This window comes from Convolutriloba macropyga, chromosome 3, assembly GCF_964194025.1.
Source record: "Convolutriloba macropyga chromosome 3, txConMacr16.3, whole genome shotgun sequence".
Taxonomy (NCBI): Eukaryota; Metazoa; Xenacoelomorpha; order Acoela; family Convolutidae; genus Convolutriloba; species Convolutriloba macropyga.
The window spans coordinates 19134533-19157040 of record NC_134470.1 but is presented as its reverse complement, the minus strand read 5'-3'; the positions used below and the strand labels follow the sequence as shown (position 1 = coordinate 19157040).

Genomic DNA, 22508 nt, shown 5'->3' with positions numbered 1-22508 from the left:
ATATTGATATTAAAACTATTGATAATATTTAACTCAATTGGTTTGTTACCCTTCTTCAGGTAACAAAGGTACCCTTCTCTGTGAGTAAGTGACCTGGTCTTGCTCACTGTGATAGTTAGATATGAAATTTCGGAGGTAAGAAATAGGCAAAAAACCAAGGCCTTTTTCTGACATTAGATTTTCTTAAAATGCCAGGGGAAGATAATTTGTTTCAATTTGTTTAATTTGTTGTTCATTGTTAGGGGACAAAAAACATTTCAAAAATGCATTACTTGTTTTTTCCATCCAACTTTTTTGGGGGATAAATTATATACTCAACTGGTTTTTTTGTTCAGTCAATTTTGGCCGATCGATGTATTCATTGTAAAGGGTGGTGAGTAGTATCATTAGAAAGCCCGTACAGCGTAGAAAATATAACAAAAAAGATTTTTTGAGTTTCTTTTTCTCCATGGAGGTATCGCGGTTTAAATTTTGAGAAGATTTGACTAAATTTCGTTGTTTCTGTTGTCATTTTTCGTATTTTTAAAAAAATTGTTGCCAATTTTGCTTAAAAATATGTTAAAATTGTTAACGATAGTGTTGTCAGTATAATCTCTAAAGTTAGAAAAGCGTCATTGAACTGTTTGATTCAAATTTTGAGCCTATTTGATGATAAGAATATTTGGCTAACTTTTTCAAAAGTCACTCTTTTTTCATCAAAAATGGCACGAAATAATCTTTTTCAGTCCACTTTCTTCCAATTAATACGCCTAATAACTGCTGACACAATCTTTGTTAACTCAAAAGAAGGCTAAATACTTCAGCCCAAAATTGCAAACCCGCGATTTGATTCATATATTTATATTTTTTTAGTATGACACGAAATTTCGAGTTAGTTAGAAATAGTCTCAAAATTATTGCAAAGGTGTTGTCTATCAGGGCTTTGGCGAAACCGACTTCGGCAAGTTGTTCGAAGCAGAAACCAAAGTTGAGCGATACAAGAACAAAATTGCTCAATTGGTCAAAAAGGTCAGCTTAAACCATGTTTCAAATATCTTTTATCATTCAGGTGCACGTATGCCATGTATTTGTGACCTCGGCAAATCATAATTGAAGGACACACTTGTTCATTTTTATTGATTGCATCATTAACTCATTGCTTCATATTCATTGTGCGATTCTGTTGCGACTATAACTTGATCAGAAGGATCGACCACCCAGGTCCCTGATCCAGTGTAAAGGCAGAACTGGACAACTGTTGAGTGTTTGTTGTTCATCATATCTGAGATGCTGGACGCTTTAATTATGAAACCGACATGGTATCAGGAGCTATTTTTGCTTTCAGTTTGTACTTTAAAACTCCGAGATTGAGGAAAACCAGTCAAAACAATCGCTCCGGGGAGGCGAACGCTTCGCCCGCAGGGGGATGAAAGAGTGAAGATCCAATCGGTTGTATGTACTGTCCAGTGGTCATGTATGTACTGTTTTCTGTAGACTTTTTCTTAACTTGGATAAGTAAAAAAAGTATAGCGTGAAAACAAGGCGATGAGATTTAAATCCAAAAATTGTTCTAGAGAAAGCAATTTACAACTCGAAACTCAAAAAAGGACTCTGAAGAAGTATTTCTAGGGACCTCACTGAAAACTGGCAGCATAATAATTGGTAATTAGTTACCTACGTCTCTTTTGCCGTCATACTAGTGCAAAGAGGTAACATCAGCTATCTCGCAGAAATCCGGAAAACCTTCAGGTTCTATCAATTTGTTAAAAGCATATGCCAGACCCAGGCCCAGGCCTCGACTCATGAAAAGACTTTAAAAGTCTAGTAGGGGAGGGGGGGGGCAATATTGACTATAATTACACGGTCAAGCTTTCTAGTTAAATTCGAGCTAATATCTTTTCATGGGTCGAGCTAAAGTCTTTTCATACCGAATAAAGTCCAGCTAAGGTCTTTTCATGGGCTCATCATCAGTCATTTTATAACTAACAAAGTCGTGTTAAGGTCTTTTCATGGGTCCACCATTAGTTTATTCATAACGCTGTTTTTTTTCAAAATTCAAACTTTTTTAATTTTTTCTTCTGCTTCTATAAACACAGATACAGAACCGGAGTGAGACTAAATAGCTTTGCACCCGAGCAGTTTAACTTAAGAATCAGTTGGAAAACTGCCAAAAGCCTTAAGAATTTTGCCAAATCTTGAGATAAAGAGTTATTGCAGCTTGAGTATATAACAACATTACTTGATTCAATGAAACCAGCTAGCTTAAGTGTATTGGTCCTAGTCCCATTAGGCATGACAAAATTTCGGCGTTTTTCAGTTTTTTTCCCCTTCCAAAATTATTAGTTATCTGTTTAAAAAAATTCAGGTTTTTGAGTGACTTGTGGTTCTCTTAAATCGTAAAAGGAGAAGGAGGATACATGCTGACTACGTTAATGGGGAAAAAGCAGACCCATTGAAAGACCAATGATGGACCCATGAAAAGACTTTAACTCAAATTTGTTTGCAATCATTGTGTCGCTCCGGGGAACTGATTTAATGAGTTCATGCTGTAATTAAAACGTATCTTACTTATGGTTTCCTCTGAAATTTTGATACCATTGAAGTATTTTATCCGAAACAATTCTCCTTTTTCTTCGCTTTCGGCAGTGTTGTCTGTTACAAAAGAACAAATAATTCACAAATTGTTACTTATTTAGCTTTGATTGGTGTCAGTCTTACATGCATTGCAAGCTTCCCAGGTTGAGAAGCCATCCGGAAGTGACCTCTGATCAGACCGTGCCAGTCCAAAGTATCAGACTAAAGAGCGATCGAAACACCGTGTGCGCTCTAAGTGCGCTGGAAACTGTCTCTGATCAGACCTTTCCAGACGGAAAGGACTTCTGATCAGACCAAAATCAGACCATTGTCCAGACGACTGTGCGACCATGGCCCAGGCCAAACCTAGACCATCGTCCAGACGATTGTGCGCTCAAAATCACTTCTGATCAGACTAATGTGCGCTCAAAAGTCACTCCTGATCAGACTATTGTGCGCTCGCAATCACCTCATCAGACGAATTATATGAAATATTTTCATTTCATACAAAATGATGTTTGCATTATTAAATTCATCTAAAGAAAAAACTATTCTAAAAGTATTAATGCTAACGAAAAGATAACCCAACTGCTTTCTAAAAATTTATTTAGTATACATTAGTGCATATTTCGATGTCAATGGATAAATTTAGACAGCTTTCTATATAAAACATCTTATTCTACAGTTAAACAAAACTTCCTTGTAAGGAGACTGGCATGTTCTAGCAGCTGTACACTCTTGTTTCTGATCAGAGACATCAGACTCTAGATGTCTCTCTGATCAGAATGCTGCTTTTTGTTGCTCTTGGCAGAGCCGACATCTCTTGGGAAAAAACAAAGAATCAAAAAAAAAATTCAGCACGAAATGGCCTCTGATCAGAATAATATGAGCCAGAATCCACCTCTCATCAGACCATTACCATCCTGAAGTGACCTCTTATCTCACCATTCCCAGACTGAAGTGACCTCTTATCTCACCATTCCCAGACTGAAGTGACCTCTGATCATACCATCCCCAGACCGAAGTGACCTCTGATCATACCATCCCCAGACCGAAGTGACCTCTGATCATACCATCCCCAGACCGAAGTAACCTCTGATCATACCATCCCCAGACCGAAGTGACCTCTGATCATACTATTGTGCGCTCGCACCAAATCCCAGACCCTGTAATTTTGGTCTGGGAACACACCGTGTGCGTTGGACTTGGTCAGATCAGAGGTCACTTCCAGATGGCACCTCAACCTGGGTTAGTTATAAGATGGTTTATACATTTTGCTGAATGAGATGCCACTCGAGTGGGTTCTTTGTTTTGAAATACTACCTTAAAGCACGGAATTAATTCACTGTAGTCAATTAAAACTTGAAGCATTCTGAGCCAATATTATAGTGGACAAAAATGCATGATTTAGCTTTCAATTGTCTCATTTCTGTCAAAAAGCTCTTAAAATGTTCTAAAAACACGTTTTTTTAAAATTATTGGGCCTATGCAACGCCAGAACAAGAACTACTTCATTGCCAAATTTGAACTTGATTCCAAAAAATTCTATTTGAAAATCAAGTTCTCTTAAAATTATTATCTACGTGGATAAAAACACTTACACTTCCGCCTCGATATGGGCGCTCTTTTACAAGAGTTTTGTGATAGATTTAGTTTTTCAGTTTACATATATTAAAGGGATCACTATCCTTAGGCCATATTTTAGACAAGGCAACCGGAAAGAGTTTGTTGTTATCACCAAAACCAGTTAATTTTACACTGGATATTACCAGTTTCCAATTGCATTTCATTACGTCGCCAATCCTTCAATTTCAGCAGAGTCCGCGTTTGCCAACACGAGTGACTTTATTTTGTCAGCCAATACCGAGTGAGAAAAACATGATTCAATTGTGGACAACAGTGACAAAAAAATAGCAGACAATCCGTACAAAAACCTGTCACTGATCTCAAAAAAATCACGTTTTTACGTCATCAATGTCCAAATTTTGTGAGCAAGTGTATTGTCATCACTGCATTTTAACCTTTAGTTTATATTCAAATTTTTGACGGGTTAGTATTATAATTACGCCTCACTTCATTTTGACGTGAAGTACTAACTATATACCACTTTTTTTTCCTTTAATGAGTTTAAGAACCCTTGACGGTTTAAACGAATTATTATCCCTCACTTTAAGTTCAACTCACTTAAATTTAATTTTATCGATCACTTAACCTCTGTCGGATTAAAATTATAATAACCCCTCACTGCATATCGATAAGAAGAACCAATTATATCCAACTTTTTCTCCTTTAATCAGTTTTAGATCCCTTGCATTGAAAATAGTTATCTAGTGCGGATGTTAGTGACGCTAATTTCCGGACAATAGTGACAGAAATCTGTCCGCATTTGTCGCGTGTCTTCAAATTCTGCAATTTCGGACATCAGTGGCAAGTGTTCCCAATTTTGAATAAATTTGCTATGGTTTTCCTCACTGTCACTGCCATCCGCGAAAGCCTATAACGCCTAATCGTAATACATGGGGAGCGGACAATGCTGACATTAGCAAGCAAATTTCCTTGCTCACAGTGTAGGATTTTAAACGTTAGTTAATATTCAACGAGAAGGCTCTCTGATAACAAATGATTCCGAACAGATATTTTTCAGCAAAAAACGATTCTAAAGCTTTGCTTAGTTTCATCAGAGCTGGTTTTGAATAACAAGATACTATAATCATTGGTCTTTTCGGAAGCCTTATAATAGGGAAAAATGAGTGGGTTGCAGCCTGAATTCAGATGCAATGTTGTCAGGTCACTTCAATTTAAGATATTCAGACAAGAGGAAATTTTGACCAGTGATGAGCTGATCAGAAGTGACTTCTTTCGAAACCTCTTTCTTGGTACTGCTTTACTAAAAACTGTTTTTTGTGCTGCTGCTTCAGTTTAATTTATCACGCAAAAACTGATACAAACCATTGAATTTAGTTGCTCCATGGTGACAAATGTTTACCATTCTTTGTTAATGTTTCGAGTTCATTCAATGCGATTGTAAGAAAGATCTTAACGTGAGTCTGTACTTATGACTGTAAATTAAATGTCATGCAAATACAAGAACTTCTTCATCGATCATATCCAATTTGAACCTTTTTAACAACCCACCACTGTACCGCCAACAGCAATTAGCACAAATATTCGGGGCTGACAGGACCCGCACTCGTTAATTTTAACACCACACCCTTAATTATGTTATAATTCTGTTGTGGTTGTTGTTGTACCAGGTGGTATTGTTGTCACATTTAAAAAGTTTTCGCTATCTAACTCAAATTGTTCCTGTGTTCAGATGCAAGATAACAATTTGGACCCCGGAGACCTTACCGGATTCTTGCCAGATGGTTAGAGAACTGCATATTTGAACAAAAGATAATTTATTTTTCAGAAAAATCTGTGATGAAGTTATTGTTTCCACCTAAATAATTTTTACTTCATTTCAGCTTGATTTACAACCCAATTTTTTTAAACATAAACCTCACAAATTTTGCAAAACAGGAAAGGATGAACAAATATGAAATAAAAAAGAACAATTTTTGATAAGAACTGAGTTTATATTTTTAACAAATCGTCATTGATATTTTGATTTATTATGTTTTTATTGCTTCTCACAGCAAAAATGCCAGCAACTCAACCATCAAAACCAGAGACACCGGCAATACCTCCAACAGTCGCTCCTCCAACCGGAGGACCACCCCCACCCCCACCACTAGGGCCACCCGGTCCTCCTCCTCCCCCTCCACCAGGACCTGGAGGGGGGCCACCTCCACCACCTCCACCCGGTCTAGGAGGACCCCCAATGCCAAAGAAATCCAGACATGCCAAGTTACCAGCCAGAAAAGACTTTAAACCAAAAGTGAAAAACCCGACAATGAAAGTGTTTTGGAAAAAGGTACCGCTGTTCAGTATGATTAAAAAATTTTTGCAATGAACCGATGACCCATGAACCCTATTCATGAAAATGAGTGGCTGTCACTAAATCCTCCAAGAAATATCTATCTTTGGTTTTCAAAAAGTGAATATGTCAGAATAGATTCATTACATTAACAAAACGATTCCGTGTTTTTTGTAAAATTTCTGAAATATATTAAATCTCTGAGTTCTATTTTTGTAAATCACTGAAAGCTTTTATTCGATTTAGCTGGACGAAGAGAAGCTAAATGAAAAGAGCATTTGGATTGTGATGGGGGAAGAAGTGACAGATTCCCAGATAAAGGAGCTCGTTTCCTCCTTCTCAACAAAACCGGCTAAAAGTAAGGATCTATAGTCAATGAGACGCTTATCTGCTTAGTGCCACCAAATAACGCCACCGGGTTCAGACCGGGTGGTTAACGTGTAAGAACCTGCAAGTTTCCTGCAAAAGATGGGTGGTAACCTGTAAAGATTTGTAAATTTCTAGCAAAAGATGGTTAACTTTTATAAGAAGATGATTAACATCTCTTAAGAACTTGCAGGTCGAATGGTTAATTTGTTGGAACTTTCAAGACGAATGGCTAACTTGTAATGAATAGCTTTGTTCCGGTCAAGCTCACTTCTAAGGGGTTAATTCAATTTAACATTCTTTCAACTGCCGTAAAAACCGCGTGGGAATTAGTTGCACAGTTTGTACAACATAATGCAATGTGACCTAAGTTCTTCTTTAATTACAATTCGTGGCTAAAATTTTTGCCACCACTAAATTGTTTGGAGCCGCATTGACTTTTTGCTTTATTTGACGGGCAGAATATATTGTACATATCTTGCAACTTTTTATTGTGTTTCAAAAAATTGCAAAAAAGAAAAGATAAAAGGAAAAGTGCTTTGCGTAAAACATGAAAAATGTTGGGTGACCAAAATTGATGTTATTCTGACTACTGAAATGCTATTATTCAGTCCTTGAAAAAATATTGCTCGACCCCACAAAAAGATTTTTGTTGAACTACTAAAAAAATGTTGGTTCAATTTTAAGTAGAAAGATTGACTTTTTAATTTCAGTCAATAATTTTCACTCACTTGAACAGCGCCCCAATACATTTCGAACCATTTTTTATTATAAAAATTAACGATAAGAACCAGATTGCCCCTTCTATGGCTGAGCAGCTCTTAAATAAACGTAGATATTTAAAATAGTAGCGTAGCAGATAATTATGAGAAAAAATTGCAGCTTAAAATTTCCTGTTTTAAACTTTTTGTTTAGGAAATGGAGTTAAACGCACTGAATATATAACTACATTCATACATATAAACTTAGATACACATATACACGCCCCCACACCTTCTCAAATACACATAAACATACACATACACAAAGAGTAGAGCATACCGACTAGTATATGAAACAGCGCGTACAATGACCAAAAACTTTTTGAACTATTAGAATGTAACACAGAAAACTGTTTACTCGTCGCACGCAGAGGACTTTGAACAAAAATAAGCTTATAACACGAGGAGACAATTTTATCTGGATGTGTAATATCAAAGTGTCCCCACTGTATCTTATGCTAGTCACTATCCTCAACTACTTACACCCACACACACACACACACACACACACACACACACACACACACACACACACACACACACACACACACACACACACACACACACACACACACACACACCCACCCACCCACACACACACACACACACACACACACACACACACACACACGCGCGCGCACACACACAAACACACACACAAACACACACACACACACAAAAACACACACACACACATACACACAAACACACACACACACACACATACACACACACACAGAGAGACAGACAGTCGCACACACATTCATCAACACAGACTCGCACGCAAACACACGCACACTCACACACATACTCACGCACACATACACATATATACGTAATAAACCATAGAATAATTGTCATATGGTCAATTTATTTTTGTGTTGTTAATTAGCTGACATTGACCAAATAGCTATCAGTTCTAGTCATTTCATAGTTATAGCCAATTATTAAAGTCTTTCCCATAATAGCCTCCCACAAAAATATTGCCCATGGTATATGATGGTATACCATGATTGGAGGGGGGGGGGGGGGGGGGGGGGGGTTATAATGGGACAGACCCATTATTTCTTCACCCCAAATTGTCATTTAAACAATTAAAAACTGAAATTTACTGTTTCTCCTTATAGTCCTTCCAGCCCTGTTATTTGTCATATAGCGTAAAATCCACCCCCTCTCATGCCACGCGGCTCAGTTACCATATAGAATGATGCCCCAGCACGCCATAAATAGACTGTTGATGGGGCTATTTTTGGAAAGATCCCTATATTCTGCTATGTAACACGTAACAAATTTGGTGAAAGGAACGATACAGCCCCATATCGGGTTAATTCTCATACAAGCAAATGCTCCGAAGACAACTACTTTGATTTTGTTTGTCATGAAATTTGAGGAAAATCATACAAACTGCTATAAATTTGTAAAAGAAAATACTGGCCAACACTGTCTGCTGGCAGAATGTTGATCAATGATTAAACCTCCTGCAGCAGAACTGTTTGTCCTACAGGTAAACCACCGTTGTTCTCCACAAACTCGACACTTCAACTGTTTATATTTGAACCGTTGGACGTCTCAAGCTTCTCTTTGCTATTAGCAATAACATTTACATCGTTATGGTTGAGAACTTAATTTGAATCAGAAGCTCGAATGATGTGAATTTTTTTTGATGTCGTCAGAGATATTAAGAATTATGAACTGTTCTGGGTATAGCAGTGAATCTGAAATAAGTTATCAGTTTTTAGTTTCACATTATTTTACTCAGACATCAGTATCAGAACTTGAAGACAATCCCGTGTAAAGTGTCACCTACCACCAAAATGATCAGCAACACTTATTGGTAAGTGCTCTCCCCGGAGTTTTTGCTCCTGTGTTGTGCCCCAAACGCCAATGTCGTCTCGGACTGCAGTTGAAATAGAACACCTGTCGTCATACAGCGCATTGAGTTACTGTATTAAAAATACGGGCGTCGGAACGATGTGGGTCGTAAAACTATCTGCTTATTCAATCAGCGCGTGCAGGGGGGAGTAGAAAAAAAGAATAAAGAAAGAATTGCAATTTCATTTATCTAGGAAGTTTGTAAACAGTTAAACAATGTGTATCCAGAAGTATGCTTCCTGAAATGTGCTTCCAGAAGTCGGCTTTCAGAATACATTGCTAAAAAATCTGATGAATAAATCTGCTCCCAATACTGGAGCATGATTTAATTCCATTTTATTGTCACGCTCAATTTTCGAAATTTAATTTTAATATTTTTTGTATTTGCTATGAAAACGAACTGAACAGTTATAAACTCGTGTTTCCGTATAAAATCCACCAGACAGCCAGTAATTGGTATACCTTTCCAAAACCAAGTAAGGCAAGTATGGCGCATACAAGCGCCATGTTCAAGTGAGTCTGGTCGAACGTCTTCGACCAGACAAAAGTAAGTACGTTTTCAACTGCACCCGTTGTAAAAATTGAGCTAATGCGGGATTACGATGCATCAGAGCTGCATCAGTCTAATCAAATTTTTAAAAGCAAAATCGAGCAAAATTTGAGCCGAAATACGGAAAATTTGAACAAGACAAGGCTAATTTTTACAAAGTTTGAAACCTCGATAATTCATGCGAAAAATGGAAATTATTATTTTTAGTTTGATATTCTGAACCTGAAAACAATATCAATGATACCACTCACAGCTGACCGATGAATATATCTATAAGCGAAAATTGACAGATAAAAAAACCAGTTGATAATAAAGTTCGTTCAGCCCACTAAGATGTGTTTCGAACAAAATCAAATAGTCCAGGAGATAACAGTTAAGAACACCCGTTCAGAATGGTCTCTCATATTGAAAAAAATGAACTAAGTGCTATCATCGTTTCGAAGTTCTGCAACTCATTTCTAAGTGCGGTGACACGTTTTTACTATTCATTTTTTCTCCATTACCTGCCTGCTGTAAAGTTGTTTAAAGCCTATGAATTACAATGAGTGTCTGTGGTTAAATTTTTCAGAAGCGCATAACTATTAGCAATTTGGAAAGGTTGTAAAAAGTCAAAGTCAGCAGCGTAAATTTATATGAACGAACACGCTGACAGATTTTCTTTTCTGTTTACATTCATTGAGAACGTTATCTGACAAAGACCTTTTTTGTTTTTGCGATAAAGCAAACAATTTTTTTCTGCCACAATCAAACCGAATTATTGGGTATTCTATATCTGGACTTCAAACTGGTGAGACCAAACCAATTTAACCTTTAATTTAATATAGTGTCATTTTCAAGGCGAGTCTTTTTTTTTCTGGTTTATGCAGGAATAACTAAAACATAGATATCAATAAGACAGATACTACTTCGGGTTTGTCAAAATGGACAAAAGAGAAAATAGTAAGCGAGGTGATGCAACTAAGAAATCAAAGAAGGGAGTCATTTAACTTAGCAAACAAGAATCAAGACAAAAACCAAGAATTGGATAGACTTTAGCTCGAATTGGAACATCAGAAAGAACTTTATAATCAAGCTCAATCTAAGATTCAATTTTTGAGGAGTCAGAATGATAATTTAATATCAAACTTAATTAGCGAAAAAACAGTAGAAAAAGATGTCGTGAAATCTACTGTCGACCGTCATTTTTATCCAAAATTTGTTCCTCGTTTCACAAAGCAGTTACTTATTTCTGACAGCTCGTATAAACTGGTTCGCCAAAATGACATCAGTAATGATGCTGCCATTCATTCTTATCCATCTTCTACAATAAAAAGGCCTCAATAATATCATTGACATTTATGCGCCATCAACAAAAGCAGAATGTCTGATTATCCATTCAGGACATAATTCCATTGATCAATGTACGACAGGAGAAGACGCCGCTAAAGAGTTGGGAGTCGTTTTATCGAAGTGCGTAATATAAAAAAGCCTTACAAAGTAGCAATTTGTAAACTACCCAAGGTAAAAAACGGCAGTTTTGGACGCGAAATTAACAAGAATGAAATAACCAAATTTAACCGGGCTTTAGACGATATAGCAAATGGTTTACGCGGCGAGTTCCAAAATACCGACATAAAAGTTCTGGATTATAAATTGGAAAAAGCAGATATTCGAATTGATGGCTTTCATCCCAATCAAAATGGAATCCAGAAAATGGTTTTTAGCTTAAGAAATTAAATATCAAGTGAGGGGTTTCAACCTTCTGTCAGCAACGTATCTATGAGACAAACCAAAAAGCAGCCAATAGATAATGTTGTCAATAACTGGAACAGAAGTGGTCATATGGGATATAATGCGTTTGGGTGACTTTGAAGAATTTGTTTTCCTATTGGAAATTTCTCGTGTTCAATCAAATGTCACCCAAGCACTTCAATTTATTTGATTTTTAAAAACAAAACAATGGTTGATAATGTATGTCTTGGATTTTGGTCTTTAAACTTACCATATCAGTTCCTAACTATAACTTACTTAATTTTACTTTGCGGTGATGTCGAATCTAATCAAGGACCCAATTTACTTAATTTACAAACATTCGAAGGCTACGAAAAACATAAGGCAAATGCAAACTTGCATCCATGTTTTTTATACACAAATAATAGAAGCGTTAACAACAAACACGAAGAAATCTCGCATTTTTTGTAGCAGCAGAACAGACAAACATGCTTTATTGTTACTGAAACATGGATAAACGATAATCAGATGATACCCGTGAATTTTTTAAGTAAAAATCACCACTTTGTTCACCAAAGCAGATCAAAATTGACGCAGTTAACGAGAGGTAGTGGAATAGGAATATGGCTACCAAATACATTCAAACATAAAATACGGAATGATCTCAACTCAATCAACAGAAGTTTTTTTGAATCACTATGGCTTGAAATACATGCACCGTTTAAGAAAAACTTCTAGTAAACGTTTCTTTTTGTTCCAACAAAAACTTGGGCTAATTTTTTCTGTAAGAATTGACATCAGAAATTTCAGGCGCATATTCAATAACAGATAATGTGATACTATTCGGAGACTATAACATCAATTTTTTCAAACAAAGAGAAAGAGAGTTATTGACAGAGTTTGCTTCCAACAATGGGCTTGATATAGTAAATAAAAATACTCCAACCTGGACAATTGGAAATCGGAAAACACTGATTGATCACTGTTTAACAACAAAACAACAAATTTTTGATACAACTGTAATCGAGCACTTATTTGGAAGTGATCATTTTACACAAATTTTCCTTTCGTCACTGGATATCGATTATGAAAACAACAAAATGCATTGTTTTCACAGGGATACGAGCCAATTTAGTAGAGCTAATCTTAACAAAAAATTGCATCCGCGGATTGGAGTCCCATGTATCAACAAAACAATGCAAACTCAACCTTTGAAAAATTTTCATATATGTTTAAAATTATTCTGAAAAATGTAGCTCCCATTAAAATAGGAGAGCCATCGTCAAAGTCAACAAAAAAGAAATGGTTATCCAGAGAAATATTGAATCTTATTAACGAAAAGCACAGGTTTTTCAATATTTGGAAGGAAAGAGAGACGTTGACACATATAACTCATACAAAAGAATAAGAAACCATACAAACAGACTACTTAGAAGAGCGAGTCACAATTATTCACAAAAATTTTACGAAAGTCTTCCCGATTTAAAACAACAGTGGAAATTCCTTAAAACGATAAAACACGAGGATAAAAATAGCGAAATTTTTTCAATTCGGTTCAAACAAGATATTTCAAAAGACAAAAGAGAAATCGCTAACACAAATAATATTTGTTTTTCTAAATTAGGTTTATACGAAGGCGAGACAGAAAATGTTGAGCTACCGGACTATGATTTTGACAAAACTGAGTTTTCCTTCAGACATATAACGAGAAAAGAACTGTTTACTGTAATTGATCAATTACCACAAAATAAAGCAGCGGGTCCTGGATTACTTACTACATGGTCCTTCAAGTGTAGCAAAATGTCTATTAGAACACATCTACAGTTTGCAATTAACGAATGCATATCAAAGAATGTTTTTCCCGATGTACTTAAAAAAGCATATGTAACTCCAATTTACAAAAAAGGTGATCCACTGGAAGCAGAAAACTACCGACCAATTTGAGTTACACCGACTTTCAATTTTTGAAAGACTTTTGCTCCAACAAATGCTACAACATGTTGAAATGTATGAAATAATCAATAAAAATCAGTTTGGGTTTCTGAAAAGAAAATCTTCGAATGATACAGTAATATCGTTGACAGAATCAGTGAACAGTTTGTTAAAAGAAAACGAAACTCAATATCTCACGAAATTTTTCTAGGAAAAATAGCAAAATATGAATTTAGTACGGAATCAATTGCAAGGCTAGAATCGTTTTTATCTAACAGAAAACAATGCGTAAAGAACGGCATTGGATATTCGAACTGGGTGACAATCAATCACGGAGTACCACAAGGAACAGTTCTCGGACCTTTAATTTTTATAATGTATATCAACGATTTCCCAGAAAAAATGAAAAAAAGAGAGGACGATTTACAGTTTGCAGTTGACACATGCATTATTTGTCATTCCAAATCCGATGAAAATCCTTTATGCGAAATTAACAATGCATTTGAAAATACTGACAGTTATATGAGGCAAAATATGCTAACTTTAAACCGAGATAAAACAAAAATTGTGCATTTTTCAAAATATGGTGAATCAAAAATTGAACAATTTCATTATAAAGGAAATTTCATAGAGCCAAAAACAAGTTGTCGTTATTTAGGTATAATGATTGATAACAATCTAAATTTTGATATTCAGCTAAACAAAACGTTAACAAAAATGGCAAATGCTATTAGGTCAATTTTCTTAGTAAGACATTTTCTACCATTAAAAGCAAGAATCGGGCTTTTTAAATCACTTGTTTTGTCCCATATCAATTTCAGTGCCATTTTTTTCAATCGTTGTCGGTTATGTCACTTCAGAGAGTTAATAGACAAATAAATTGGGGAATAAAGGTTTGCCACCTGCGCAAAAAGTTTGACAGTGCAAGAGATCTATTATTGAAAGACAAAATTTTACCAGCAGAGCTTTTCATTAAAAACGTTCGTCTTCTTAAATTTTTTGACCTCCTATCACAATATAAAGAGAGCAGTCGAGAAACCAAAAACTCCAGAACTCTCCAGTACTTTCCGAAGAATAAGTAGTAGTAATAGAGTGAGTGATAGTCCCCGGGGGGGGGGGGTGAGGACCCCCATGTATTAAGATAGGGTATAGCGTATTTTTCGGGATTTGGGTCCTCCCTAACGTATTAAGATAGGGAATGAATTTGCATGTATTAAGATTAGGTATAGCGGTCTTAATGTATTAAGATTAGGTATAGGTTGCATGTATTAAGATTAGGAATAGAATCTCCATGTATTAAGATTGGGTATAGCCGCCATGTATTAAGATTAGGTATAGCCGCCATGTAACAAGATTGGGTATAGCCGCCATGTATTAAGATTAGTTATACCGGACGACATGTATTAAGATTAGTTATAGCGGTAGACATGTATTAAGATTAGTTATGGCGGTCGACATGTATTAAGATTGTGTATAGCCGCCAACAAGTATTAAGATTAGTTATAGCGGTCGACATGTATTAGGATTAGTTATAGCGGTCGACATGTATTAAGATTAGTTATAGCGGTCGACATGTATTAAGATTAGTTATAGCGGTCGACATGTATTAAGATTAGTTATAGCAGCCGCCATGTATTAAGATTAGGTATAGTCGCCATGTAATAAGATTTGGTATAGCCGACATGTATTAAGATTAGTTATAGCGGACGACATGTATTAAGATTAGTTATAGCGGTAGACATGTATTAAGATTAGTTATAGTAGTCGACATGTATTAACATTAGTTATAGCGGTCGACATGTATTAAGATTAGTTATAGCCGCCATGTATTAAGATTAGGTATAGCCGAACCCATGTATTAAGATTGGCTATAGCAGCCGCCATGTATTAAGATTAGGTATAGCCGCCATGTAATAAGATTGGGTATAGCCGCCATGTATTAAGATTAGTTATGGCGGTCGACATGTATTAAGATTGTGTATAGCCGCCAACAAGTATTAAGATTAGTTATAGCGGTCGACATGTATTAAGATTAGTTATAGCGGTCGACATGTATTAAGATTAGTAATAGCGGTCGACATGTATTAAGATTAGTTATAGCGGTCGACATGTATTAAGATTAGTTATAGCAGCCGCCATGTATTAAGATTAGGTATAGTCGCCATGTAATAAGATTTGGTATAGCCGACATGTATTAAGATTAGTTATAGCGGACGACATGTATTAAGATTAGTTATAGCGGTAGACATGTATTAAGATTAGTTATAGTAGTCGACATGTATTAACATTAGTTATAGCGGTCGACATGTATTAAGATTAGTTATAGCCGCCATGTATTAAGATTAGGTATAGCCGAACCCATGTATTAAGATTGGCTATAGCAGCCGCCATGTATTAAGATTAGGTATAGCCGCCATGTAATAAGATTGGGTATAGCCGCCATGTATTAAGATTAGTTATAGCGGACGACATGTACTACGATTAGTTATAGCGGTAGACATGTATTAAGATTAGTTATAGCAGTCGACATGTTTTAAGACTGGTTATGGCGGTCGACATGTATTAAGATTAGGTATAGCCTACATGTATGAAGATTAGGTATAGCCTACATGTAATAATTTTAGGTATAGTGTAAATGTAATAATATTAGGTATAGTCTAAATGTATTAAGATTAGGTTTAGTCTACATGTATTAAGATTAGTCTACATGTATTGAGATTAGGTATAGTCTACATGTATTAAGATTAAGTATAGTCTACATGTATTAAGATTAGGTTTAGTCTACATGTATTAAGATTAGGTATAGTCTACATGTATTAACATTAGGTATAGTCTACACGTTTTAAGGATAGGTATATTCTACTCGTATTAAGATTCGGTATAGACTACATGTATTAAGATTAGGTATAGCCTACATGTATTAATATTAAGTATAGTCTACATGTATTAAGATTAGGTTTAGTCTACATGTATTAAGATTAGGTATAGTCTACATGTATTAACATTAGGTATAGTCTACACGTAGTAAGGATAGGTATATTCTACACGTATGAAGATTAGGTATAGACTACATGTATCAAGATTAGGTTTAGTCTACATGTATTAAGATAAGTCTACATGTATTAACGTTAGGTATAGTCTACACGTATTAAGGATAGGTATATTCTACACGTATTAAGATTAGGTATAGCCGCCATGTATTAAGATTGTGTATAGCCGCCATGTATTAAGATTATTCATAGCGGCCAACATGTATTAGGATTAGTTATAGCGGTCGACATGTATTAAGATTATGTTTAGCCACCATGTGCTAAGATCAGTTATATCCGCCATGTATTTGGATTAGTTATAGGCGTCGCAATGTATTAGGATTATTCATAGCCGCTGACATGTATTTAGATTAGGTATAAGATCAGGGGTATTTTCAACCAATACTCTCTTCTTATTGGTTGAAAATACCAGTATAAAAGATCAAATGAGTTGAAACAGGGCATAAACAGAAACAGATTACACATTTAGCGAAAAAACAATACAAAAACAAATAGAAGTGGTCAACAAATTAAAAATTGACTAGTACTATAAAACTTTCGTCAGAGTGAGCAGTTTGCTATGTGGTGCAGTTTTTAGCATTAAAATACAATAAAAAGCTCAAAATTACGCAAAAATGATGTCAAACAGCATAAAATCTGCTAAATCGAATCAAACTTTACGAAAGTTTTTCTGAAAACTGAAGTCAAAAATTCACAATTTAACCTAGCTGTTTTAGGATGACGTATAGCCGACATTAACCAGCAAGATGGCGCAGCGGTAGCGTGCTGGGCTCATAACCCAGAGGTCGGTAGATTGAAACTACCTCTTGCTAAGCTGACATTGTCACAGTACTAGTGAACTCGTTATCGCTGAAAACTTGGAAAAACCTCAAATAATAGAAAAGCAAATGAACTAGAATTTAAAAAATCACAAACACAAAATAAACTAAACACATAAAAATACATCCTCAATCTAAGACTGACATTGAAAAAGTATCCGAAAACTGAAAACTGAGGCACAATTACCCGAGTGGGTTAATAAAGTTGATAAAAAGAACAACTTGCGTAGCTAACTGAGTAATAGTCACAATTGTTAAAAAAATAATATCGACTTTATTAGTCAGTATGTTCTTTTTATTCTGTTTCTTGCACTCAATTTACGTCGAAACATGAGAACTACTACCCGCACTCAATAAAATGCTAGTTTTAAAACGTGCTTAGTCGATTAACTGGTTAGAATCTATGCTAAATATTTAGAAAAAGGATATTTTGAGCAATTTAATGTATTTTTGTCATAGAGTGCTCTTTACCATATGTTCTAGAATAAGTTAAGTCCTTGATTCTGATTGGTTGAAAATACTGACTTTCATAAAACAAATGAATTAAACCACTTCAGATATAGCGAGATTAAAATATGAGCAAAATACTATATTAAAACCACAGAATACTGATCAACAACTTATAAGTCGACTAACGCAATATAAATTTCGTCAGAGTGAACAAATTTTTATGTGATGCAGATTTTGCCAACCAATATACAATGACAAGGGTCAAATCACGCAAAATTGATATCAAATAGCATAATCTCTACTAAATTGAAAAACTTGAAAATTTTTAATTCTTTACAAAAACGAATGCAAAATGAAAATTTTTTTCACCCATCAATTTTAACCAATTCTGTTACAAATTAAAGGCGATCAGAAAAAAGACAGCTGAAAGACTAGTGCACACAATTTCATGTCAACTAGTACAAAATGCGTTGATTGGAAACAAATTTTGTGAAGAAATGTGACTCTCCACGAGAATTTCTCAAGACAGGCAATGAAAGCAAAGCACTTTGTGCATTCCACTGGAGATTTCTATCGAGAGCAGGCATTGTTATGTTAGTTCAATATGAATTGAGTAAAATTCAGGTAAATTGCGAAGCAACTGAATCTGAAAAAAAAACAGAAAGTATAATGATTTAAAGCTGCTATGTAACTTCGAGGTATTCGATGATGACTCATCCCTTCCGTATATGGAAATGGCGTCATTTCTATTTTTAGATTCAGGCGTCATGTCAGAACATTTTAGAAGATTGATATGATTCTAATTGCGACAGTTCTGCATATAATTAACTAGCTTTCAGTTTAAAAGTACAAATTCATTCAGTGACGAAAAATTCGAACTTTACATTTTTTTCTCAATTTCTTCTCACTCTTATTTGTTAAACTTTATTTGAATTTTTCCATACAGATTATTTCCTCAAAGAAATTACAACAAGAAAACTATTGTTTAAAAATTCACGATTGTTACAGTATTTTGTATAGATTTAGTCCAAAATTTTGTATCTCAAATATTGATAAAATTTACTGCCTGAGATCAAATTTAGTTTTACTGAAAATAGATACTAGTGAATGAATTTGCTTCCAACACAACGAGAGAGAGATCAAGAAAAATTTTCCATCTATTATTGAAGAACAAGTTTACGTTGTACAACTTAATGTTGTTGTAATAGAACCTCCCGCCCAATCAGACTTCAGCTTTAGAAATCTAATTCTCAAGATAAACGATTTCATTTTATGCATTGCTTTTTCTATTTTAATTTTCTTTTATATTAACAGAGTTTTACTTGATACCGTATTCATTTGTGAAAAATGTTGATCAAAAATCACTTACGACTTTTGGAAAAAATTTACAAAAGAAAGGAAGGAATCGCTGATGCTTACAGAGTAGACGAAATTGATGTTGCCTCTTATTTCTTTTACAATTTTTTGGACGTTTTTACTCAAAATAACAGAATTATCCGATTTAGTAAAGGATTTGAATATGCAACCTTTTCTATAAAAAAATTCGAGTATGATGACTACATAACAAAACAATCTTTCGATTTATCGTCAGAACTACACATCAACAAGTATGAAATGCTCTTCATATTGAATTCTGTCCCAGAGATAATGGAACAGTACAGAAATTGGTCTCAATCTAATTATATCCCAATTCCTGAACCAGTAACAATTACTTCATCTCTGCAGAGTGCGCTGTTCTTTCATTATTACAAGGACTACAATGCAGAGGGGGTAAGACTACGATTTGGAATACGACTCCCCAACATTTATATACAAAAATTTAGTTCCAAATTTGGAACATTTTCCGAGATCGATTTGAGATTTAACGAGATGGAGAGAATTTATCAAAGCTTGACTTTTTTGATCAATTACGTCAACTCATTTCCTCTAACTTATCCATCTTTGGCTGTTAACTAGGATAACACGTGTAAAAAGTACCTTTTTTGGTCACTATTCAGTTTTGAGCTTACGTGTTTCGGATAGTAATGTTAGATTTTCTATGAGTTGATTCCTTCTTTGGTAACTTTACAACTGAGGCATTTCCTTTTCTGGAAAACAACGTCACTTTTTCTGCTAAACATTAGCCTTTTTGGAAACTTTGTTCTCATTGGTTGGAGTTTAGTATAAATAGAGCTGAAAAATTCACCCAGCATCACTTGCTTTCTCTTTTCTAAAAACAATATCACCTCTGTCTCAACTACTTTTGACTCTAATCTCACCTCATTGAGAAATGGAATTTACAGTGCAGAATAACAGCCTTCTCTACTCAGTTTCTTTCACAGAAGAGACTGCTCGGATCAGCATCAGAGACCTGTTGAATGGTCTCTACGAGTCCGTTGTAACCCTACCTATCACAGTGTGGCACATTATTGAGCACCAGCGACAACAGTTTGACACATATCAGCAGGGACAGGTTCCAATCACGGAGAATCAGCTTGGAACTCACGCAATGGGCCACGAAGCTGCTGTGATCAGTGGGCATCACTGCCCTCACGTTAACGGAACAGATTTCCCCGACAACTACGTTGCTGGAAGCATTCAGTACACATTTCCGTGGGAGGAAGGACAGATTCCCAACAACTGGTTCAATACACCCGAGACAAGTCAAGTATCCAGTCCAGAGCAGCAAAGCAGCCTTCTCCAGATAGTGAGCAATGCTGGCAGCAGTCAACAAAGCGAATTGAGTGTCGATAATAGCACCACGTGCTCATTTAACGATCTGGAAAACTTCGATCCAGCTCAGTATTATGGTTCGACTGATATGTCAACTACACCGTCAATGACAACCCCCTCCATAGAGGATGGAACAGCTCACAACCCCATTGTGCTGACTGATGAGGTTCCGGTAACCCCCATCAGTGTTCGACCTACAGAACCTCCAGCAATCGTTGAAAGAGTCCGTCCATTTGGCAATGAGATTCAAAACTTGCCAGATCACGTTGTGAGAACTCTTTTTGAATGAACCTGATATTGTAAATTTTATACTTGAATTACTTGTGGTGTATTTATACTTTTGATTGAATTCATTTCTTTTTAAGTTGAACTTTTTCTTTACTACAAACACTAAGCAAGCTATGTTGAAAAAAACACAGCAATTTTTTTTGTCAAAATTTTAAGAACAATTTGATAAAAATTCTGTTTCTTAACAAAAACGGTCGTTTGAAAATTGATTTTTAAGAAAAAAACTGAATTACTTTTTCATTTTTTAACAAAAATCCTTGTTTTAAAAATTGATTTTTATTGAAACAAAACAAGTTCGAAAGTTGTCATTTTAAAATGTAAAGAAAATTTCCTTTATTTGCGCAAAATCATACCGTAAAATGAAGAAAAATGAAAATTTTTTGCGTTTTTAAATGACAGTTTTTGAAAATTTTTTCGACATTCAAGAAAACTTTTTCAATTCAAAACTCGATATTTAACAGAAATTGTTGAAAAAATTTTCGATTTTTAAGAGAAAAGGTTGAAAATTTTTTCGATATTTAATAAAAAAGTTGTTTGAATTTTTTATTTGTAAGAAAAGTTTTTGAAAAATTGATTTTTAACAATAAGTTAATTTAAGTTATAAAGGTAAGTACAAATCACAAGCAAGAAATTATATACTTTATTTTCTAATTTAAAGATACAAAAGAGGATTATCAATTATGCCATGTCCATCTAACAAACAATCAACAATCTTTATAAGTTCACTCTCATACTTTGAATTTCTAAGGGAATGCACCCTATCTAGAAAAGATGATCCAAGAGTTTGAGTACTCGCATTTCTTTGCTCAGCGCGTAGAAGGTGACGCTTAAACTTCTTTCTGCTCAATCGTTTTTTGGAGATACTGGGCACTTTTTCCACGTACTTATTCTCCAAGTTGTGCTCTACCGCTCTGGTTAACTGAGTAAAGACCACTCCTGACTCTTCTATAATGGAACCAAAGAACTGATGTTTATAGAGTGTGTACAAGCAATCAACTGCTTGATAAATATAAGACAAATTTTCCACTTTCTCTAGTATCTCTTTCACTGAGGATGAAATGAGAATAATGTGGTAGCGACAAGTCTTTAGTGGACAAAATTTGTCATTATGAGTAGCAACGGGTTTTTTTAGTGAGTAAATAAGGTTTATACTCCTTAACTGATACAGAAATGAATATTGTCTTGTCATTAAAATCTCTGTAAAATTGAGGTAAAACCTGACACATTATTGCTGCCATTTCTATATCGGGATAACACTATAGAACCTATATATGGAAACCAAAATTACGGTAACGTAATTTCTATTTTTAGAGGTAACAAGTTCTGTTTCCATAAAAACCCATTTTCGAAATGATACAGTTCAAGAAACAGAAGGCTAAAAAAATTCGTTGTTATACTTGTTCAAAATATTTCAAGCACTACTTTCTTTAATGCAACACAGACGAGTTAAACATCCAGGATCCGTTTGAAAATCTGGTTTAAAAAATTTGCGAACCTCAAGATTAATAGGATACCCTATAAGGAATT

The 22508-nt window shown here is 35.1% G+C and overlaps 1 protein-coding gene across 1 annotated transcript in view; it reads left to right on the top strand.

The window, feature by feature from the left end:
* The window catches only part of LOC142336555 (uncharacterized), a 70833-nt gene that overhangs the window by 45396 nt on the left and 2929 nt on the right, over nt 1–22508 (top strand). Inside the window, exons 14-18 of the mRNA XM_075385464.1 lie at nt 919–1008; nt 5870–5921; nt 6192–6469; nt 6719–6830; nt 20264–20865. Of these exons, the coding sequence (XP_075241579.1) occupies nt 919–1008; nt 5870–5921; nt 6192–6469; nt 6719–6830; nt 20264–20865 (1134 nt within the window). The remainder of the gene's footprint in view (nt 1–918; nt 1009–5869; nt 5922–6191; nt 6470–6718; nt 6831–20263; nt 20866–22508) is intronic.